Below are 17,822 nucleotides of genomic sequence, written 5' to 3'. Positions count from 1 at the left end.
TTTCAGCTCATAAAACATGGGACACAATTTACATGTTGCGTTTATATTTTTGTTCAGTGTTCATAAGTCTCACCTGCAGTACTAGCAAATATGGTTTGGTATGGGTACTAGCTGGTCATGTCTTGAAGCGATACAGCTTCGGTCAAATTGATGTCAAAAGTAGATTTTTTTCTTCTTTGCATTTTAGCTAACCCTTTTCCTAACTTCATTCTCATTCACCTAACTTGATGCGTTCAATTTCATAGCCTGCTGCATATGTTCAATTTTGACAAAAGTGGCGTGCTTTCTCAATAAAATCGTACTAGGTGTATTTATACATTTGTAATGTTCATCCCTAATTAGGGTTCACTGAGAAACATTGACCCACACTTTGGTTCCTGTCATCTTAAAACTAAAGTTTGTAAATTATCTTTGCTAAAACTGCAAAATATAGCGAACAGATTAAGCGTCTCATCACTTTGTATGAGAAACTACAACTCCCACAATAATAAGCCCAGTTAGTGTGATTGGTTTGGACGGCTGTGAAAGTAGTCTACGTGTACTTGGCTTTATGATACAGAGTATCTATACTAGGCTAGGCTTTTTTTTATTGCTAAGCAGGTTCAACTATTTATTTTCTACATTAGAAAATACATTATTATTGTGATTAAGTCGCTCTGGATAAGAGCGTCTGCTAAATGACTTAAATGTAAATGTATTTTTACTAGGCGTCTTCCACCACTTTTGACATAGTTTGTAACCGGATCCAAAGAAATCGTGGACAGACATCTATTCGAGCCAATGAAACCGCTTGTTTTCTGCGGTTTGTGGAATCCAAATCCAGGCCTGCCTACAGTAGCATAATGTCATCAGCTCAGAGACGGAAAAGGAAGCGTCCCCCCCTAGTTAAATGAAAGTCAATGAACTAAGAAGACCAGACCCATCTGCTATTGCATTGGTGTCAGTTAAGTAGACCTGAACTTACAACTTATGTTCAATGATAAACGGACAGAGTGAACAATCTTAATTTATCTGCCATCTTTGATCAGTTGTCAAGACACACGTGTGTCGCTAACACTATTAACATATACTTCAGTTCGTTGAAGAGAGATGGTGAGTAGCTAGATGTTTAATCTGTGTCCACTTGCAACCAGTATGTAATGCTTCGCTAGCTAATTCAAATGCTTGTAGCTATAGCGTTTTGCTACAAAATAGCTAGGTAGCTACCGGTAAAATGTCGCTACTGGTCACAGTTACTGCTTCAGGTTCTCTTCAAATTGACAGCGGCTATACGTCAGTTTGAAGTTAGCATAAATTGCTATTGCATTCTATTAGCCACGGACACGTTGCACACCGTTAGATAGCTTACTTGGGCTGCTAGCCATGACATGGGGAAGTGCTAGCTTTGAAGGTTACCATCCATGCTATCTTGGGTCATTTCTTTCATTGGCTTAAGAGGACTTGGTTCCTTCCTTGAAAAGTTGAATGACTGACAGTTGTAGGAGGGCACCCCCCACTCTCGACACGTGTAGTAGCGACAACTTTGAGACACGCAGCAGTTGTCGGTTGAAAAAATTCTCAGGAAACTCCATGTTGGTTGTCTACAAACGTTGGGTTGACCCCTTTTTGTACTGTAGCTACTTTGATTAACAAGGTGTGTGTGTGTCTGTCTGTCTGAACAGGCGCTAATTGGAGTGCAGCTGGTGGTCAGCTTGCTGGCTGCTAGCATCATGCAGAGAATGACTCCACACTGTTCTTTTGCCCGCTGGCTTCTATGCAATGGCAGGTAAAGTAATGTACACAAATCTCATGCAGAAGTGAATTTGGAAGTTGGGTGTAGAGACATCCTGATAGTGGTTTGGAGTTATTCCTTGTTAGATCATGAGGGTAGGAGAAATTGCCTAATCATAGTGAATAGATTTGAGTAAAACAACAGTCATACTACTAGCCAACTACTTGCTATGTATGTTTAAAACAAATATAACTTGATCCTTTCAGTCTATTCCGGTTCAAACACCCCTCTGAAGGAGAGCTGTGCGCCCTGGCAGGCAAACAGATGCCCAGCAAGCCCAGCAGGAGAGACAGGTGTGAGCTGAGGGGGCATGATGATACAGTATAACTGGTGTCTTTTCTTTTGTATCACTGTTATGATAGTAGACTGTGCTGTTACAGGGAAGGTTTGCTGACTTCTTCTTTGTAGGAGACAGAATGGGGACAGCAAGCCTCTCACAGTGCCGAAGGACATCGACCTTAACTTAGAAAAAGCTCCAATTGGTGTCCTTGATGCCCTTGGTAAATAAAACAAAAGCATGACCACTACTGCTGACTGAAATGCCCTCCAAGCCCTTGCATTTAGGCCTTATCTTTTCCTTACAATATTTATGCTTTGTCTCGCCTTTCCCATTCTCAGTACTGCGATTCTTCCTGGAGTACCAGTGGTTGATTGACTTTGCAGTGTATGCGATGGGCATCTACCTTTTCACTGAGGGCTACTTCTGTGTAGTTGACCCTGCCATGGAGGTCCACATTGGGGCCTTCTGGTGTGTGCTGACTGTTCTCTGCTGCCTGTATCCTTCCGTTCACCTTCTCTGAGATCCCATAGTTGTATTACAATTTTAACTTGAAAATGGAATTTAACTTATTCTTAAGACTTAAGTTGTACTCACTGTACCTGTCAGTGTTATCACCATGTAAAAACTGTTGGTGTCAATTTCTACAAAGTGGGCTCCTTGTATACATCAATAACCCTATGAAAGTCCCGCCTACTTCCTGTTGCAAGTCCCGTACTGTTTTTGAATGGGTTTCAAGCTTATAATCAAAATAAACGTGGTCATTTTAAGATGCAGTATGTGAAATGACATTTTTATTTTTGAATTAATTTGCTTTTTGATTATGGAAAAATAAAAATTCTGTCAAACCTTCATGAAAGGCATCAGGTAGAAGTAAATTAATCCACAAATATAATTTGACATGTCTTAAGTGAGCAAGTTTTCATGAATTTGATGATATAAGCTTGACCGTATGAAACTTGCAACAGGAAGTATAGCGTGTCACCCAAACATGCACGGTTGCCAAAAAAACACTCAGATGCACCTGTTGTGCTCCTCCTTGATTGGAGTTGTTTGTTGAGAGACTGCCCGATTGTCCCTGTGTTGCCCTTAACCCTCTCACAGGAAAACCCTCCACTCCCTGATGGGCCACTATTTCCGGTCTGACGAGGGGGGTGAGCGTTCAGTGTGCTTGGCCTTTGGTTTCCTATCTCTGCTGTTGGCCATGTTGGTGCTAGTGGTCAGAGAAGACTACCTGGAGTTTGGCCTGGAGCCTGGTATGTCCACGACACTAACCCCTACTACAGCAGTCTCATGGGGATGTACACTGTGTGTACAAAACATTGAACACTTTCATAATATTGAGTCACACCCCCCTTCAAAACAGCCTCAATTCGTCAGGGCATGAACTCTACAAGGTGTCAAGTGTTCCACAGGGATGCTAGCCCATGTTGACTCCAATGCTTCCCACAGTTGTGAAGTTGGCTGGATGTCCTTTGGGCGGTGGACCATTCCTGATACACAGGAAACTGTTGCGTGTGAAAAACCCATCATCATTGCTGTTCTTGACACACTCAAACTGGTGCACCTACTACCATACCCGGTTCAAAGGCACTTAAATCTTGTCTTTCCCATTCACAATCTGAATGGCACATGTACAGTTGAAGTCGGAAGTTTACATACACTTAGGTTGGAGTCATTAAAACTAGTTTTTCAACCACTCCACAGATTTCTTGTTAACAAACTATATAGTTTTGGCAAGTCGGTTAGGACATCTACTTTGTGCATGACAAGTAAAATAATTGTTTACAGAAAGATTATTTACTGTATCACAATTCCAGTGGGTCAGAAGTTTACATGCACTAAGTTGACTGCCTTTAAACAGCTTAGAATTTTTCCAGAAATGATGTCATGGCTTTAGAAGCTTCTGATAGGCTAATTGACATCATTTGAGTACCTGTGGATGTATTTCAAGACCTACATTCAAACTCAGTGCCTCTTTGCTTGACATCATGGGAAAATCAAAAGAAATCAGCCAAGACCTCAGAATTTATTTTAGACCTCCAAGTCTGGTTCATCCTTGGGAGCAATTTCCAAACGCCTGAAGGTACCACGTTCATCTGTACAAACAATAGTACGCAAGTATAAACACCATGGGACCACGCAGCCGTCATACCGCTCAGGAAGGAGAGGCGTTCTGTCTCCTAGAGTTGAACGTATTTTGGTGTGAAAAATTCAAATCAATCCCAGAACAACAGCAAAGGACTTCTTGGATATGCCGGAGGAAACGGGTACAAAAGTATCTATCCACAGTAAAATGAGTCCTATATCAGCATAACCTGAAAGGCTGCTCAGCAAGGAAGAAGCCATTGCTCCAAAAACGCCATAAAAAAGCCAGACTACAGTTTGCAACTGCACATGGGGACAAATATTGTACTTTTTGGAGAAATGTCCTCTGGTCTGATGAAACAAAAATAGAACTGTTTTGTTATAATGACCATCGTTATGTTTGGAGGAAAAAGGGGGAAGCTTGCAAGCCGAAGAACACCATCCCAACCGTGAAGCACGGGGGTGGCTGCAGCATGTTGTGGGGGTGATTTGCTGCAGGAGGGACTGGTGCACTTCACAAAATAGATGTCATCATGAGGGAGGAAAATGATGTGGATATGTTAACGCAACATCTCAAGACATCAGTCAGGAAGTTAAAGCTTGGTCGCAAATGGGTCTTCCAAATGGACAATGACCCCAAGCATACTTCCAAAGTTGTGGCAAAATGGCTTAAGGACAACAAAGTCAAGGTATGTGAGTGGCCATCAAAGCCCTGACCTCAATCCTATAGAAAATGTGTGGGCAGGAAGCCCACAAACCTGACTCGGTTACACCAGCTCTGTTAGGAGGAATGGGAAAAAATTATCCCAATTTATTGTGGGAAACTTTTGGAAGGCTACCTGAAATGTTTGACCAAAGTTAAATAATGTAAAGGCAATGCTACCAAATACTAATTGAGTGAATGTAGACTTCTGACCCACTGGGAATGTGATGGAAGAAGTTAAAGCTGAACTAAATCATTCTCTCTAAAATAAAGTGGTGATCTTAACTGACCTAAAACAAATTTTTACTAGGATTTAAATGTCAGGAATTGTGAAACACCTGAGTTTAAATGCATTTGGCTGAGGTGTATGTAAACTTCTGACTTCAACTGTACACAATCCATGTCTCAAGGCTTAAAATGTATTCTTTAACCTGTCTCCTCCCCTTCGTCTACTCTGATTTGAAGTGGAATTGTGGCATCAATAAGGGATCATTGACTGACCAGGTGAATCTGTCATGGAAAGAGCAGGTGTATGGGATCAGTAATATGCCAAATGTATTGTGTTCATCGCCCAAATATGCCATTAACTACTTTTGCGGTGAGCTTTACAAACGGGTGTACACCGCAATAGTGTTGCAAATATAGAGTAATCTAGGGTTTTGATTCTTTACATTGTACACATATGGTTAACATTATGGTTACCATACTGTAATTTCTACAGCCTTGAAAGGCAGGCATCAACATGGCTGAACGAGAGGCTGCCAGCGATTTATAGAAATCGCTTTCTACGGGTACAAACCCTCTTTTTTTTTTTTCCCCCTACAACTACAAATCGCTTTTTAAGCTTGATAACTTTTTGTATTTTTCATGTCAAATCCCTGACTAAATTCAGGTGACCTAAGCTCTTCCAAATATGGAGTTGCAGGTTTGCCGTATCTGTCATGTTTGCGCATATCTTTATGGCAGTCATTTTCCTTAAGGTCCTTGGAAATGACCTGCATATCTGATGTTCTAAAAATATTCTAATGCAATATATCGATTTACAAATATCAAATCAAAAGGTGTTTGTTTGTGGATAGTGATTTACATTTGTGAGTTGGTACTTATTTGTACAGATCATGATACACAAATACAAAATGCATGCTGTGTGTTCACAATACATTTGGCATGATATTGATCTCATACAGGTGTTCCTAAAGTTCTGTACTGTGTGTGTGTGTTTGTAATAAAAAACAAATATCTATATATATATATCACACTTAACAGTGATTTGTTTAGTTAATTTTATCATTTTTATGCTTTTGTATTGCAGGTTTTAACAGTCTTTTTGACAACCTTGAAGTTTTCGCAAAACAGCAAGGCTTTGCTGAGTGGTCGTAAGTATCTTTTCATTGGACAGCTTAAATTTATTTAAAATAAATATGTAAATCACAACTTGGGTCCATAGAATAGTCATTCATGGACTGATATGCTTTTAGTGATCTGTGTGTTGGCAAATGTTCTCTCTAATGTTTGTTATATTTGGACTCTCATCAGAGTCCCTGTGACCAAGCTGACTGTGAAGTTGGGTCTGGCTGCCATCTGTGCTTTTATTGGTGCTTTGCTGGCCTTCCCTGGCCTCCGCCTAGCCCAGACCCACCTGGACGCAGTTCAGATGAACTCAGACCGCCCATTCATCCAGTAAGAACACTAACACAGATTTAGCTGTGAAACCAAATAACCACTTGGCTCCACTAGTGATGTCTTCCTGTTCGGTATTTTCTGCTTCCTGTAGGATTCTGTTGCACATTAGTTTTCTGGCTCCAGTGGTGGTGATCGTGTTGTGGATCAAACCCATCGCTAGGGACTTCCTGGGGAATGCTCCCATGGGGAAGACCTCGGTCATGCTGTAAGTGTGTGTCTTGGTACTCTCTATATGTACAAAAGTATGTGGACACCCCTTCAAATTAGTTGATTCTGCTATTTCTGTCACACTCGTTGCTGACGTGTATAAAATCGAGCACACGGCATGTAATATTCATAGCTAAACAATGGCAGTAGAATGGCCTTACTGAAGAGCTCAGTGACTTAACGTGGCACCGCCAAGGAATGCCACTCATCCAACAAGTCAGTTCGGTCGACTGTACGTGCTTTTATTGTGAAGTGGAAACGTCTCGGAGCAACAACAGCTCAGCCGCGAAGTGGTAGGCCACACAAGCTCACGGAACAGGACCACCGAGTGCTGAAGCGCTTAATCGTCTGTCCTTGGTTGCAACACTCGCTACCAAGCTCTAAATTGCCTCTGGAAGCAACGTCAGCACAATAACTTTCTCTGGAGCTTCATGAAATGGGTTTCCATGGCCGAGCAGCTGCACACAAACCTAAGATCACCATGCGTAATGGCAAGCATCAGCAGGAGTAGTGTAAAGCTCGCTGCCATTGGACTCTGGAGCAGTGGGAATGCGTTCTCTGGAGTGATGAATCACGCTTCACCATCTGTCTGACTGATGAATCTGGGTTTGGTGGATGCCAGGAGAACACTACCTGCCTCAATGCATAGTGCCAACTGTAATGTCTGGGGCTGTTTTTCATAGTTCGGGCTACGCGCCTTAGTTCCAGTGAACGGAAATCATATCGCTGCAGCATACAATGACATTCTAGACGATTCTGTGCTTTTAACATTGTGGCAACAGTTTGGGAAGGCCCTTTCCTGTTTCAGCATTACAATGTCCCCATGCATAAAGTAATGTCCATAGAGAAATGGTTTGTCAATCGGGGTGGAAGAACTTGACTGGTCTGCACAAAGCCCTGACCTCAACCCCATCAAACACCTTTGGAATTAATTGGAACGCTGACTACAAGCCAGGCCTAATCGCCCAACATCAGTGCCCGACCTCCCTAATGGTCTTGTGGCTGAATGGAAGCCAGTCCCCGCAGCAATGTTCTAACATCTAATGGAAAGTTCCCAGAAGAGTGGAGGCTGTTATTGCAGCAAAGGGGGACCAACTCCATGTTAATGCCCATGATTTTGGAATGAGATGTTTGACGAGCAGGTGTCCACATATTTTTGGTCATGTAGTGTATGTATATATTTGCTGTATTCCACTCTTGTGCATCCCCTGATTTCCTATACTTCAATGATGAAATATTACAATTATGACTGTTTGGCACCCTTGTGCTCATTCCTTCTTAGGGCTGTGGTGGTCATGAAACTTAGTCAGCTGGTTATTGTCATGCAATTGACTGCCGGTCTCACGGTAATTGACCGTTAATTAACATTACAGTACATTATAAAGAAGTTTAACAAATCCATTTAATATACACCATCTCAATAAATCCATGATTTACTTTGGGTAGGTCTAAAGAAACATATGAAGAGAATGTACAGTATTTTAGAAGAACTGATTTTATGAGTGGGCCTACTGTATGTTATCTGGCAAAGCGTAGGTTCTAGGATAGTTAATTTAGCAGACAAGATGTGCTTTTTAGTCCTGTGCCATTTTTATATTATATGATTTTAGAGTAAAAATAATAGAAAGGATATTTTTCCCATTCCGGAGCTGAGTGCGCATATGGAGTGTACAAGTGATCATTTGACAGGTCCTATATGCTTGATTTAGAGTTAATCTAGTTGTGAATGATACGAATCTTAGAATGTCAAACAATACTAACATTTATGAGCTGCATGATGCGACCTATAGACTAGTTAATTGAGACTATCATCAATAGTATGTCAAATTTGTTTCGATTTAGAATGGCCCATTATCAAATGGGCAGAGGAAACAAGACATCTCCGTATGCACTGGAATAGCGAATGAAGGCCACTTTCCCGCGGTTTGTTTTGTAACCATGCCAGGTAGGCTACTCTGGTTTTATAGCAGCGCATGTGCTGAACATAAGCAGCTGAGAAATAAATATAGTAGCAGCTTGGATCGTCTTTTTAGTGGCAACCATCTCAACTCTGCTTTCACACAAGATTGCATATAGAGATGTCTGGGCTTATAACACTTATTTCACTCCAAGCAACAGCCACTATTTGAGGAGCATGCAGCCTCTTGCTGCGTGACAGGTGATATTGAGCCCACACTTTGTATGCCACGGGCTCTCCAACCATGTTCTTGCAGCTCTCTAGTGCTTAATTTGATAAGGCAAGTTAAATATGTTAAGGAATATAGGTAGTAAAATGTTTTTACAATGAAACATATTTAATTAAACTGACAGTCCCGATCTCTGCGCTCTCGAAAGGAATTAAGGGGAGAGCGAGGAGATGGAAACGCACAGTGGTGAGATTGTGTAGCTAAAGGAAGTGTCAGCCTATTCATTATGAAAATATAACAGCCTACAATTTGTGAATTTGTATTTAACTGTAAGCCGCCTTGCACAATCAATGAACCAACAGTATTGCCTATGTGTACTTTCCCAGACTCATGGATAGCATAAGGTAACCAGTCCATCCAGTATCCATAAGTATATAGTCCACTCTCAAAGGTGACTAGTATAATGTGTTTAATTTTGGAGTATTGGCTAGACCAATTATACACCCAAAAAATCTTAAATATGTATAAATAAATATATATAAAGAAATCTGCCGTGTGTCGTAAGTGGTACGCTATTAGCTATGTATTGTATAAGGAAAAATCATTTTCATTCAGGGTTTTGGGCTCAAGCCTATATGTATCCATAAGGTCTAATGTGTATGGGTGTTTTGAATTGATCATCACCTTAGAAAGCACTGTCCACTTCATTGTTTGGCTTTGAAACAACATCCACAATGACCATGTTTTCCATTCAGTTTCAACCTGTTATTGAGTTTTTCTTCAAATTGAACGATCAGTGAGGTGGGTTTTAAAAACCTTTCTGATAAGTGTTTGCTATGATTTGAGATTCAATTTGCATTGATGTCAGTGGTTAGAGGGACTATAGAGATCAGAGTACACTGCCATTAGAAGTTGGGTACTAACAACACATGTCCAGAATGCATAAGAGATTAACGTGACTCAATGGTCATGTGGAATTTGACTGTGGTCATGACTGCCAGTGTGGCGGTATTGCAGTCACCGCAACAGCTCTACTCCTAGTGTTGACGTCTCTGTGTGTTATCCCAGTATGTCAAGCGTGATGTTTGACAGTGTTCGTCTGTGGACGGTGGTGGTGCTGTGCTGCCTGAGGCTGGCCCTGACCCGCTACCACATGCAGGCCTACCTCAACCTGTCCCAGAAGTGGGTGGACCAGATGAAGAAGGAGGCAGGACGCATCGCTGCCATCGACATCCAGAGGAAGGTAAGATGCCTAAACCTCTAAACCAGCCATTTTGTTTTTCGAATTACCGACAATATGATTTTCAATACAGTTAAAAATAAAAAAAGTTATGCATGCATACACTTTTTTGGGGGGTAGAGAGGTTGGGCTACACCACTGCTTAAACTATAAGGTAAGTATAACTATAAGAAATCTAAGGTGTCGAATTATCTCCAGCTCAGGGCTACAGCTATGCATTTGCTTTGCTAACTTTCTAGCTAATTGGCTAGATTTCTAGCTAAGTGGCAAGATCAAGCTTCTTGCTTATAGCAGAGACATACAATCTCTGTTGGCTCAAGATCCCTGTTGCCTAAATTGTTTTAGAAATAGCGCCCCTTGTGTGCACTTCCGGTAATACCGTATACCCTGGTATGGTACAGAAATGGTTTGAAAATATAGGTACCGCCCAACCTTAGTTGACAGAGGAAACCTGTATCCATGAGTCTTTGTTGTCCTTCCAGGTGACCCGAGTGTTCTGCTACCTGACCATAGTCACCCTGCAGTACGTGATCCCTGTTCTACTCCTCCTCTTCTCTACCCTGGCTCTGAAGGTCCTGGGTAAGACATGTACAGCACCTAACAACATAAGCAACAACTCTAATCTCAGTGAGGCCTTCAGTGACTGCTGAGAATCTGCATTCTACAATTTAAAAATGGGGAGTCATGATAATTTACCAACCGCTTCACCATAATGCCTGATGTTACAGGTAACTGCCAAAATAAAGGAAATATGTGTGTAAATGAGGGATGCAAAGTGTATTGAAAGCAGGTGCTTCCACACAGGTGTGATTCCTGAGTTAATTAAGCAATTAACATCCTATCATGCTTAGGGTCATGTATAGAGATGGCTAGTTGCCCATTATTTGGGCTACCATGGCTAGAAGAGATCTGTGACTGAAAGGCATCTCAAAGGAGCATAGGTGTTGTTTTTTTATAGAATGTGACATTTAGAAAATCTAGTATGTTTTAAATGACAAATTGTTATACTAATTTAGGCTTTTCATTTAGTAGACTTTGCTGTACACTTTTGAGGAAGAGCATGAACTTTCCAGACTCTTGTTTGATAATCTGTTGATAAAGAGAAAAAGGGACCCGCTGTACCCAAATGAACAAATGGCGGGAATCAACGCAATTGTGCGTTAGATGATACATTCTCAGGATTGGTGAGCCTATTTTGTTGATATTTCTTGGTTACTGTGTTCATTTTGACTAAACAGTACGTTCTGAAGAGGTGTGTGTGTGTGTGTGTATAGTACAATTAGTACACAGTATACGCTACTGGTCAAAAGTTTTAGAACACCTACTCATTCAAGGGATTTTGTTTTTACTATTTTCTACTTTGTAGAATAGTAGTGAAGACATCAAAACTATGATATAACACATGGAATCAAGTTGGAACCAAAAAAAGTGTTAAACAAATCAAAATGTATTTGAGATTCTTCAAATAGCCACCATTTGCCTTGATGACATCTTTGCACACTCTTGGCATTCTCTCAACAAGCTTCATGATGTAATCACCTGGAATGCATTTCATTTAACAGGTGTGCCTTGTTAAAAGGTTAATTTGCTAAACTTCTTTCCTTCTTTGTGTGTTTGAGACAATCGTGTTGTGACAAGGTAGGGGTGGTGTACAGAAGATGGCCTTTTACCAAATAGTGCTAAGTCCATATTATGGCAAGAACAGCTCAAATAAGCAAAGAGAAACTACAGTCATCACTACTTTAAGACATGAAGATCTGTCAATACGGAACATTTCAAGAACTTTGAAAGTTTCTTCAAGTGCAGTCGTAACAACCATCAAGCGCTATGGAACTGGCTCTCATGAGGACCGCCACAGGAATGGAAGACTGCGAGTTACCTCTGCTGCAGATATGCGAGTTACTTACCAGCCTCAGAAATTGTAGCCCAAACAAATGTTTCAGAGTTCAAGTAACCGACACATTACAACATCAACTGTTCAGGAGACTGTGTGAATCAGGCCTTCATGGTCAAATTGCTGCAAAGAAACCATTACTAAAGGACTTTATTATTATTATTAAGAGACTTGCTTTGGCCAAGAAACAAGAGATGGACGTTAGAAGAAATTTGTCCTTTGGTCTGAACTCCAAATTGGAGATTTTTGGTTCCAACCGCCATCTCTTTCTTTGTGAGATGCGGTGTGGGTGAACGGATGATTTCTGCACGTGTATTTCCCACCGTGAAGCATGGAGGAGGTGGGGGTGCTTTTCTGGTGACACTCTTTGGTTTATTTAGAATTCAAGGCGCACTTAACCAGCATGGCTACCACAGCATTCAGCAGCGATATGCCATCCCATCTGGTTTGGGCTTAGTGCGACAATCATTTGTTTTTCAACAGGACAATGACCCAACACACCTCCAGGCTGTGTAAGGACTATTTGACCAAGAAGGATAGTGATGGAGTGCTGCATCAGTTGACCTGGCCCCCCACAATCACCTGGCCTCAACACAATTCAGATGGTTTGGGATTAGCTAGACCGCAGAGTGAAGGAAAAGCAGCCAACAAGTGCTCAGCATATGTGGGAACTCCTTCAAGACTGTCGGAAAATCATTCCAGGTGAAGCTGGTTGAGAGAATGCCAAGAGTGTGCAAAGCTGTCATCAAGGCAAAGGGTGGCTATTTGAAGAAATACACTTTTCTTGGCAATTACATGAGTCCATATGTTATTTCATAGTTTTGATGTCTTCACAATTATTATACAATGTAGAAAATAGTAAAAAATAAAGAAAAACCCTTGAATGAGTAGGTGTTCTAAAACTTTTGACCGTAAGTATATACAGAACAAAAATACAAACACCATGTAAAGTGTTGGTCCCATGTTTCGTGAGCTGAATTAAAAGATCCCCAGCATGATCATTACACAGTTGCATCTTGTGCTCGAGACGATTAAAGGCCACTCTAAAATGTGCAGTTTTGTTACAACACAATGCCACAGATGTCTTGAGGGAGCGTGCAATTGGAATGCTGCCTGCAGGAATGTCCACCAGAGCTGTTGCTAGAGAATTGAGTGTTTAATTTCTCAACCGCAAGCCGCCTCAACATTTGTTTTAGAGAATTTGGCAGTACGTCCAACTGGCCTCACAGCCGCTGACCACATGTAAAAATGCCAGCTCAGGACCTCTACGTCCGGCTTCTTCACCAGCAGGATTGTCTGAGACCAGCTGATGAAGCTGGGTTTGCACAACCAAAGAATTTCTGCTCAAACTGTCTCAGTGAAGTTCTTCTGCGTGCTGATCGTCTTGACCAGGGTCTTGACCTGACTTCAGTGGACAAATGCTCACCTTCGATGGTCACTGGCACGCTGGAGAAGTGTACTCTTCATGGATGAATCACGGTTTCAACTGTACCGGGCAAATGTATGCCGTTGTGTAGGCAAGCAGTTTGCTGATGTCAATGTGGTGAATAGAGTGCCCCATGGGGGGGTCATGGTATAAGCAGGCATAAGCTATGGACAACGAACACAATTGCAGTTTATTGATGGCAATTTGAATGCACAGAGATACCGTGAACAAATCCTGGGGAACATTGTCTTGCCATTCATCCACCACCATCACCTCATGTTTCAGCATGATAATGCATGGCCCCATGTCGCAAGTATCTGTATACAATTCCTTGAAGCTGAAAATTTCCCTGTTGTATATTCACCAGACATGTTACTCATTGATCATGTTTGGGATGCTCTGGATTGACATGTATGACAGCGTGTTCCAGTTCCTGCCAATATCCAGCAACTTCGCACAGCCATTGAAGAGATGTGTTGCGCTGCATGAGGCAATGGTGGCACACCAGATACTGACTGGTTTTCTTATCCACGCCCTTTTCTTTTGAAGGCATCTGACCAACAGATGCAGTCTGTATTACCAGTCTTGAAATCCATAGATTAGGGCCTAATTTATTTCAGTTGACTGATTTCCTTATTTGAGTTGTAACTTAGTTTAAAAAAAATGTAATTGTTGTGGGGTTTTTTTTTTCTTTTTTTTGTGGTCAAATGCTATTAGAAGTAGGCAAGACATTTCAGACGTGTGTGTGTGTGTCAGTAAGCAGAAACTCTACCCAATTGAGCACTTGCGAGATTCTAGAGCGGTGCCTGACAGTTTTCCACCACTATCAACAAAACACCAAATGGTGGTATTTCTCATAAAAGAATTGTCGCATCCCTCCAAGAGTTCCAGACCCTTGTAGAATCTATGACGAGGTGCATTGAAGCTGTTCTGCCTCATGGTGGCACAACACCTTATTAAGACACTTTATGTTGGTGTGTCCTATATTTTGGCAGTTACCTGTTTGTAGCCTGTAAGTTGTTAATTTAGAATGTCTCATGTGGTAACGGCCTTCGTTTCTGCTGTGTTTTTGTTCTGTATGTCAGGTGACTTCTCATGGAGTGGTGCGGAGCAGGCTCCGGGGGTGACTCCTGCCCTGGTAATGCCCACAGTCACTCCCGTCCTGCCAGGGCTGGAGGAGGACGAGGATGGGGTGGAGTACATGGAGGAGGACATCCAGGCCACGGTGGCTCGTCTGACAGAGGGCTTCTCAGCCCTGCGCTCCGTCCTCACCCCACTCTTCTTCAGAGGCCTCTTTGCCTTCCTTACCTGGTGGGTGGCCGCCTGCCAGGTCATCAGCAGCCTGTTTGGCATCTACTTCCACCAGTACCTCATGCAGAACTGAGGAAGAATACACAGAACTACACTATCCACAATACCTAGCTAACACAAGCCCAGTGTGATGTAGGCAGGTAAAACTCTTTAACACAACAGAAGGACAGGATGGGTGCTCTTGTCTTACTGTAACTAAGGTGTCACGGATGTGAAAAAAAGACACGAGGCTTTCTTCTGACACACTACTACTTTGTTGTCCTGTGGGACACAGATGATGTTGCCTGTGACTGCCTGGGGACTATGATGGAGATGCAGTATAATGGGGACTGAACTCTGTCCCTTGCTACTTAACACATTTATCTTAAGCCAGTGTTATTAATTTTTCATCACACAATATTGTTAAATGCTGAAAATGAGACTTTACTATTAGGAAAAAGGTACCACTATTAGAAGCTCTAGAAGCTCTTGAAAATTGTCGTCCTATAGTTTAATTATTATTATTATTTTACCTTTTATTTAACTAGGTAAGTCAGTTAAGAACAAATTCTTATTTTCAATGACGGCCTAGGAACAGTGGGTTAACTGCCTGTTCAGGGGCAGAACGACAGATTTGTACCTTGTCAGCTCGGGGGTTTGAACTTGCAAAAAAGTCAAGTGTTGAAAGGGTCAATTAAAAAGGTGTCTGGTTGTTTTTTTTTTAATACAATAACTGGGGCAGGTGTGTCGTTTCCACTAGTCCAACGCTCTAACCACTAGGCTACCCTGCCGCCCCTGTTCTAATACCGTACCGATTGTCATGAACCCATGGAGTTCAGTCTATATAGCAGTCATCACCACTTGTGTATGGATTGATCAAACTCGGGCCTTGCCTGTTCATTCTCCTTAATCATTTATACCCACCTTTTAAAACGAAGCACAGAGGATCAGTTACTGTGTTTATTTAATGAAGGGATTCAGAGGAATTCCAAGTGCCTGGAAACTCAGGGATTTTAAGTCAATGATATGATCTTTTTTCATGAAATGTTTTTTTTCTCTGTAAAATGGTAGACTGGTGATAGACATTTATCTGTATCATTTGATAACACTCCAGCCCAGACTGGATTTGGCCAAATTGACCTGTTATCAACCATCTTTCAGTCTCAGCAAAGTTTGTTAGTTGTTTGAACAAGGTACTTTGTCTTTTATTGCTGCCAAACTATAATTTACAGATGTAGGCTTAGAACAAATCTCGCTTAAACCTAGGTCTGAAATGCGTTGCTGATTGTAGTGTCAACGTTTTTATTTATTTTTCATGTATTTATTTCTACTCTATTGCCCCTGGTCATATTGTGTTGGAAATGTACAGGTGTCGTGGTGCTGTACGTTTGGGTCATGGTTTATGGCACACGTGATTTATTTGATTTAATGTTCGCTAATCATTTCACGGTGTGTGTGTGGTTTGTATGAAGATGCTGTTTTTACAATTTAAGAGACTTCTGAATGCATGGCGCTAACTTTAGTTGTGTACAAGTGTTTTTATTTGGTTGTGTGGCTTAATAAAACAATAATTGACTATTTTTATGATTCTTTTCAATCTTTAGTTTTTAGTATGCCAAAATCACATGTTTTGATTATCCCAGCAAATTGTAAATTTCAGGTTTTATTTTCTCCCATTGACTTCTTTTCTGTTCTTATAAAGCATAGGGGGTGATAAAAGATGGGGGTCCTTCAAAGTTAATAATTTGACAAAAGTCCATGCATGACAATGGTGAGTAGCTGCTGAATTGGGCATTCACCTCTGACCTTAATCATTGATAATTGCCTTGCACTTATTCTGTCAACAATCTGATATAGACAAATATTTTTTTGTAAGTATATTTAGATTTTTCGATTGTAGTATGTTCAATATCATATAGCTTTGTAGCAATGTGATGCTAACTTATGTCAAATTTCTCAAATGGTATATTTTTGTGGATATCACTTATTGTGAAATAATATTGGTAAAACCAGCTTGCTGTGACACAGCCAGAAAGGCCCGTGGAGCTGACTTTAAAAAAACACTTTTTTTTTAGCTTTATTTAACTAGGCAAGTCAGTTAAGAACAAATTCTTATTTTCAATGATGGCCTAGGAACAGTGGGTTAACTGCCTGTTCAGGGGCAGAATGACAGATTTGTACCTTGTCAGCTCGGGGGTTTGAACTTGCAACCTTCCGGTTACTAGTCCAACGCTCTAACCACTAGGCTACCCTGCCGCCCCAATGATGTATTGAAGATTTAGTGAGGGACTGACTTATCTGAGCCTTCACGTGCTGGTGAGGTGGGAATGTTTCATTGGAGGATATCGATAGTGCTCAAGCACGGGACCAGATAACACATTGGAACTTTGTTATGGATGGCTGAGATTCTGATCTTGAATGTCTGTTTCACTAACAATCTTTTTCTGTTTGACAAAATATTTTTTTATAATTGTTGAGTGAAATTTCGGAAAAAATGCTTTTCAGATCACGGTGCATTTTACAATGATGTCAAAACAGCTATTATGAGTACTTTGACATCCTTCTGAGAATTTTCTACCTAACCCTCTATTGCTCCTCCTGGTATAAGGCCTATATAAAATGTATGTGGCGGGGCTTGCTCTGCTCTTAAAGCCAGGCAGATTCAGGTCTTTACTAGCCTCTGACAGGTCTGGGAGAGTGTCTGGCTTAATGAACTGGAAGGTGACAGGGTTGACATATCTATATAATCACATTAATTATGTGCATGTGTTTGGAGGCCCCCAGTCTGCAGCCTGCAGCCACCATGGCTGTTGCTATAGGGACCAGGCAGCGACCAGACAACGGAGGCTTCAGTCATGCCCTGCAGACTGGCCCTATCCTCAGGGGAGCTGCCCAGACACCACCCCTGTGACTCTTTTCATTTGGGGAGCAGAGGCCATGCTGACGGGTGGGAGAGGGATAATTCTAGCCAATTTCATTTGGTTTATTCTAAATTGTAGGGAAATGCTCTAGAGGGAAGAACATATTCACTGTATGTGATGTCCAGCTGTTATTGTAAGGCATTTTGTATTGTCTGCACACTATATAAAGCTTGTCTGGTTTTAGTGTTCCTTCATT

The 17,822-nt window shown here is 41.4% G+C and overlaps 1 protein-coding gene across 1 annotated transcript; it reads left to right on the top strand.

Annotated features, from left to right (window-relative positions):
• Nucleotides 1-638: 638 nt before the first annotated feature.
• Nucleotides 639-16,285, top strand: LOC115109249 (transmembrane protein 161A-like). Its single transcript, XM_029633957.2, has 12 exons — nt 639-1,092; nt 1,662-1,765; nt 1,978-2,064; nt 2,180-2,271; nt 2,390-2,546; nt 3,153-3,304; nt 6,152-6,215; nt 6,376-6,519; nt 6,614-6,727; nt 9,924-10,098; nt 10,578-10,674; nt 14,501-16,285. The coding sequence occupies exons 1-12, from the start codon at nt 1,090-1,092 to the stop codon at nt 14,797-14,799; spliced, it is 1,488 nt and encodes a 495-aa protein (XP_029489817.1). The 5' UTR covers nt 639-1,089; the 3' UTR covers nt 14,800-16,285.
• Nucleotides 16,286-17,822: the final 1,537 nt, after the last annotated feature.

This window comes from Oncorhynchus nerka, linkage group LG25 (assembly GCF_034236695.1).
Source record: "Oncorhynchus nerka isolate Pitt River linkage group LG25, Oner_Uvic_2.0, whole genome shotgun sequence".
NCBI lineage: Eukaryota > Metazoa > Chordata > Actinopteri > Salmoniformes > Salmonidae > Oncorhynchus > Oncorhynchus nerka.
This window is presented reverse-complemented; position numbering and strand designations above follow the sequence as displayed.

Bases quoted from the DNA above. Each gene is read 5' to 3' on its own strand.
- LOC115109249 (XM_029633957.2), top strand. The intron at 3,305-6,151 runs GTATGTCCACGA...TTTGTATTGCAG, and splicing joins GGAGTTTGGCCTGGAGCCTG to GTTTTAACAGTCTTTTTGAC. The intron at 6,216-6,375 runs GTAAGTATCTTT...GACTCTCATCAG, and splicing joins CAAGGCTTTGCTGAGTGGTC to AGTCCCTGTGACCAAGCTGA.